The sequence below is a fragment of the Corythoichthys intestinalis genome, chromosome 14 (genome assembly GCF_030265065.1).
Source record: "Corythoichthys intestinalis isolate RoL2023-P3 chromosome 14, ASM3026506v1, whole genome shotgun sequence".
Lineage (NCBI taxonomy): Eukaryota > Metazoa > Chordata > Actinopteri > Syngnathiformes > Syngnathidae > Corythoichthys > Corythoichthys intestinalis.
The window spans coordinates 42,832,301-42,837,900 of NC_080408.1; the positions used below are offsets into that span (position 1 = coordinate 42,832,301).

Below are 5,600 nucleotides of genomic sequence, written 5' to 3' on the forward strand. Positions count from 1 at the left end.
ACCAACCTGAGGCCTGTTCTGAGTGGACCCTGCACTTTAAAAATGCTGGATGATCTTAGACACTGTTGTAGCCTTGGCCATCTTCATGTAGCGCAGTGCTTCTCAATTATTTTCTGTCACGCCCCCCCAAAGAAGACGTAAATGTTTCGCGCCCCCCCAAACTCTCTGCCGCCACTGTAAATAGTATCATTTGTCTTTAAAATTACTATTATAAATACACATCTGCCTAACATTGTGTCCTTTTTTTCTAATAAAGAAAAAAAGTAACATAGATCAACTTATAATAAAGTATAACTTTATTAACATTGTTTTGTTTGCAACAGAGAAGACTTGACGTGCATCAATTTGCCTGAATTTAAAAAAAAAATTCACATCCAAACTAAAAAATACACTCAAGGTACATTTTTGACCATTTGATACAGAACAATAAAATGTAATAAAATCAGTAAATAATAACAAATTAAAATTGATTAGAAACATTCACTCAATATGCCAAAAAATTTGACCGAAAAAACAAAACTGAATAAAAGAAAAAAAAAAAGTGTCGTTGGACAGGACAGTTTTTATTTTTGCTGCTCACAGTATTTACCTCCTTTGCAATGGTGTGGAGTTATTTTGCAATGAACATGCTAACAATGCTCACTGGTTTACTGATGTAACACTGACAAAGCAGGATGATTGTTGGCAATATTCGGCACATTTTCACTGAAAAAATCAAGCGGCTTAACAATGAGATTGGGGTCTAATGTCTTTAAGTGGCGTCTTAATTGATTTGGCTTCTGGCTGTCTGCTATAATTATTTTTAGACACAGTAAACAGTAGTCTTTCATCATCACCCACTGTATTAAAAGTCAAAGCTAAAAGGCAAACGGCACGAAAAAAGCGCATTCACGGCGGCCGAGGTAGAACCGTAGGTGAGGGCGGTCGTCGTGACGATCCCAAGCCGAAAATGGCACTTCTCGGGCGGCGACGTGAGAACCGGACAAGACAGTGGGTCGCTGCGTGAGTAAGTTCGGTCGGAAAACGGCTTTCAAAAACGGCGGTGGCACACTGCTCTTCATATCTGTTGTCTGTGTGTGCTGAGTGCTCTTCCTTAGTTCAAAAATACTGCGCACACTCTGAAAATGAGAGCGCCACTGCCACCTACTGAGTGGATGTGCAAGTACCCTTTATTCCAGTACGGCAAAAAAAAAAAAAACATGTTCCCCGAGGTCACATGCGCCCCCCCTGGCATTGCTCTGCGCCCCCCCAGGGGGGCGCGCCCCACTATTTGAGAAGTACTGATGTAGCGCAACAATACGTCTTTTAAGATCCTTAGTTTTTTGCCATGTGATGCCATCTTGGAACTTTCAGTGACCAGTAAGAGAGTGTGACAGCTGCACTGCAAATTTGAAGACACCTGCTCCCTATGCACACCTGAACCTAGTAACAATAACAAGTCACATGACATTTTGGAGGGAAAATGACAAGCAGTACTCAATTTCGACATTTAGGGATGTAGTTGCTAAGGAATGTACTCACTTTTGTTGCCAGGGGATTATATATTAATGGCTATATTTTGAGTTATTTTGAGGGAAAAATAAATTAACTCAATTATACTGTACTACTTTTCATTGTGTCAAAGTGTCATTTTGTCAGCGTTGTCCCATGAAAAGATATACTTAAATATCTGCAGAAATGCGAGGGGGTACTCACTTTTGTGATGCACTATAGATATATATTATATATAAAAGCGTTATTTTACGACATAAAAATAGTATGTGATGCATGAATGCGACAAAATGAGAATATAGACATGAAAACAAAAAGAACAGTGTGAAATGAAATGGGTTTCATTTAATTTACCAACGTGAAAATCAACCGCAAAAGGGGAAATTATTTGTGGTAAATTAGAAATCTGGAAGAAATTTGAACAGAACTTCACTCAGATGTTAACTTGCTAGGTTTTGAATTCGGTGAATGCACCTGTGAGACTCGTGGGGTTCGGTACCTTTAGCAAAGTTAAAAGAACCACTGCTTTAGACAAAGAAAAGACGCCAAAAATGTATTTTTTGTTTTGTTTTTTTAGAATTTTGACGCCATCTACCGTATATCAAGGAAAATTACCATAGAAAAAAAAGCAACAACCGGATGTGACTGAAATCACGCGATATGGGCACGAACGAGATTACGAGCCTCCCTTTCCCCCGGAACTCTCGGCAAGATGGTGAGTACAAATCCATCGTTAAGCTTCAAAATGCCATCTATATTAATCCAAGCATCCCATCAAGCGTTCCGGATATACAAATGTACCGTTCGATTGTTTGACTTGATATATATCAGCCCAGCCTGTAATGTTTTCTATACGAGTCTCCAAAATATGTTCACCGGCGGTATGGTTTAGTGACTGGCTATGCTAGGCTAACTGCTATCCGCTACATCTTATATATTGGGGGGCAGTCTACTCTTATGTAAAGTCGCCTAAATAACGATTTACAGCTTGTAAAAAAGTGAAATCTAAATGTTGGTGTTTTTCAGGCGGATACAGAGCTCAAGAAGAAGCGTACCTTCAGGAAGTTCACGTACAGAGGTGTTGATCTGGATCAGCTTCTGGACATGTCCTAGTAAGTCGGACGCTAATGGGAAACCTCTGCAACACTAAGTGTTACTTTTTGGCTGAATGCGATGGACGTCCTGTCCATTTGAACTGGGAGGGTTGGCTGTGTCCCCCTGTTACTAGCAATGAAATGAATTTCTACAATACTTCTTTTAGTACTGTAAAAAAAAAAAAGTGACAGATCTTAACCCTCGTATTGTGTTGGGGTCAGAATTCACCAGTTGTCAAATTTTCATGTGCAAAATTCAATAGCACTTTTGACATGCCTAAACATGAAAATGGTCACTCTTGACCTGAAAAGAATATACTGCAAAGGTTCAGTATTTTCAGGCCAAGTTAAATAATTACGATCATTTTAACACAATACAAGGGTTAAAGATTCAAAGACACACACATACACAAATAGGCCTACCAAGTGACCTGAACGGTAAGAAATTGCTTTGTGCTAGCAGTAGTCAAATTATTTTGAAACGCATCTTGATGCACATTTTTTCCCCCAGTGTGGTCGCAGTAGAGAATGTCGTCTCTTATGTTCTCTGCTTATAGCGAGCAGCTCATGCAGCTGTACTGCGCCCGCCAGAGGAGGAGGCTCAACCGCGGCCTGCGCCGTAAGCAGCAGTCCCTCCTGAAGCGTCTGCGCAAGGCCAAGAAAGAGGCGCCACCCATGGAGAAGCCTGAGGTGGTCAAGACCCATTTAAGGGACATGGTCATCCTTCCTGAGATGGTTGGGTCCATGGTTGGTGTCTACAATGGGAAGACTTTCAACCAGGTTGAAATCAAGGTGAGTTGTTGGGAGCAAGTGGTCAAATAGGTGAATCTGTAAAGCACTTTGGACATCATGATGGCATTACTAAAGCCTGATGAGTTCTCCATTCAATGGCATAACGCGAGCAACACGTCACATTTGATCATTAATATTCAGGATATTAGCAATTGTGGCTTGGCGGGGTCAACCTCCCGTTTGTCCCTATTAGTAAATGAATCGAAATAGTGTACGAACTTGCCTGGCACAGTCAGACTATTCTCCCTGTATTTTTCAGACACTGTGAGAAATAGTCTGGGACCCAGCCCAGACCTCTTGAGCAAGGTACAAAATCAATTGTCCAATCAGATTCGTTTATTTGTGTGACGTGTTTTTTACGAGTAACGTCACTCTTGCGCGCCGAAAGTCGTGTCTACAACAACACAGATGGCGAACGGGAGAGCTGAGAATGTTCCAATCCGCGGTAAAACCAGTTTTAAATGACCAAAAACACATCGAAACAAGTCATTGACAACAGTCAACATGGCTCGCGCTAGCCATGTTGAATAAACTTCCCCATTCTCCGCTCACGCTAATTACTTGTCGCTTTAACATCGTCACGTCTGCCTGTTGTTCATTGGTCCACTTCGCTGTCTGTTTGCTGTGGTTTGCTCCCCCCTTGGAATTTGATCCGCCGGACGGTCGCCAGACTCAATCGCTGGAACAGCAGTGAGTCTGGTATACCAGGCAATGTACGAACGAGATGTCTACTGAGCTAAACCTACCAATACTGTCCGAAAATTATGTCCCTGGTGCCTAATTAACTGGTAAAGATGTGGAGTAACATACAAATGTTCAGTTATATCGACACCTTTTTCTTGTGTGCATTGCCTTACACCACTGACAATGTTTCAACAATCTATCCTTTAACACCATATGCCCCGTCTTTCTTATATATTATATCCTCTGGTTGTTTTACTTCTCTGACCTTTCTTGGGGGCAATTTACGTGGTCATTTTTGTGTAGCGATCGCAAATACTACTGAGTGACAGCCAATGAACACTTTTAATTTTTTCATTACTAAAAAAATCTTAATTCCATAATTTATTTACACCTCCCCTTACTAAAGGTTTTTTTTTTTTTTACAACTGAAAATGTAACAGTGGCAGTCAGATGCCATTTTAATTTTTTTCAGATCATTCATTGTCAGACAAGCAGCACGGCAAAACTCCACGCTAAAATATAAGTAAAAATATCAAATGGCTTACCTCTTCATCCTCTGAAGGACCATGGCCCCCAACAAAATGTTAACTGCATAAGAAATGTGAATGGCATCACCTTGCTGGTGTTAAACTGGATCAACTTGCGCGGACGTCCAAAAGACCATTCTTCACATTTTTCCTCCAGAGTTTTTAGTTTTAGGAAACGTATGAAGAAAACATCCTTAATATGTCGTAATGTCTAGTTTTTTTCTACAAGTTCCATAGCAGCATTGTTTGATTGGCGTATTCGTTTTTGAAAGATTACTGGAGAAAACAAGCAGAAAAACATGGTTTGTATGCGTGTAGGGCGTGTCAATACTGTCCCACTTGCGGACTGTTAGTAACTCATCGGATGCCATTGATGGCAATATATGTCCAATCCATTAGAACTGGAAGGGCAAGCAACAATCCTTTGCTGCTGGCCCTCTCAGTTCATATTGATTGGACATTTATCGCTGTCAGTGGCAGCCAAAGAGCTGATGTTTTTTTAAATTACAATCATGAACATCCATTTTTGTCTTCCTCAGCCTGAAATGTGTGGCCACTACTTGGGCGAGTTCTCAATCACCTACAAGCCAGTCAAGCACGGTCGTCCTGGTATCGGAGCTACACACTCTTCCCGATTCATCCCTCTGAAGTAAAATGGCTGTCCACTTTGTATAAATAAACCAAAATGGGTACTCCATAGCACTCGTCTGCTTGTTTTTCTTTGTTCAATTACATTGCATGTGTCTGGAGAAATATTTGAGACAGGATGTTTTGTTTACTGCTAGAAATATTAAAACTGTAATATTGTAATGCATCATTAAAAACGCATCTGAAGATCCAGTGTCTCATTTGCATAACCGGGTACTCTAAAGTTTTTTTTTTCCCAACACCGGAAGACCGTAAACCGAAACTTAAACGTCATCGAGTGAAAAGTCACGCCTGGTTTGGTGACGCGTCGTCACTCATGACCCTATCGGGAGTGGCACGGTGCGACCCCCAAAGTGCTCCGAGT

At 41.0% G+C, this 5,600-nt stretch overlaps 1 protein-coding gene across 1 annotated transcript; it reads left to right on the forward strand.

Annotated features, from left to right (window-relative positions):
- The first annotated feature begins 2,133 nt into the window (after positions 1 to 2,133).
- On the forward strand, positions 2,134 to 5,287 carry rps15 (ribosomal protein S15). Its single transcript, XM_057857711.1, has 4 exons — positions 2,134 to 2,206; positions 2,518 to 2,603; positions 3,143 to 3,377; positions 5,128 to 5,287. The coding sequence occupies exons 1-4, from the start codon at positions 2,204 to 2,206 to the stop codon at positions 5,239 to 5,241; spliced, it is 438 nt and encodes a 145-aa protein (XP_057713694.1). The 5' UTR covers positions 2,134 to 2,203; the 3' UTR covers positions 5,242 to 5,287.
- Positions 5,288 to 5,600: the final 313 nt, after the last annotated feature.

Excerpts from the sequence above, each read along its gene's own strand:
- rps15 (XM_057857711.1), top strand. Across the intron at positions 2,604-3,142 it reads CAGCTTCTGGACATGTCCTA|CGAGCAGCTCATGCAGCTGT; the intron begins GTAAGTCGGACG and ends CTCTGCTTATAG. Across the intron at positions 3,378-5,127 it reads TCAACCAGGTTGAAATCAAG|CCTGAAATGTGTGGCCACTA; the intron begins GTGAGTTGTTGG and ends TGTCTTCCTCAG.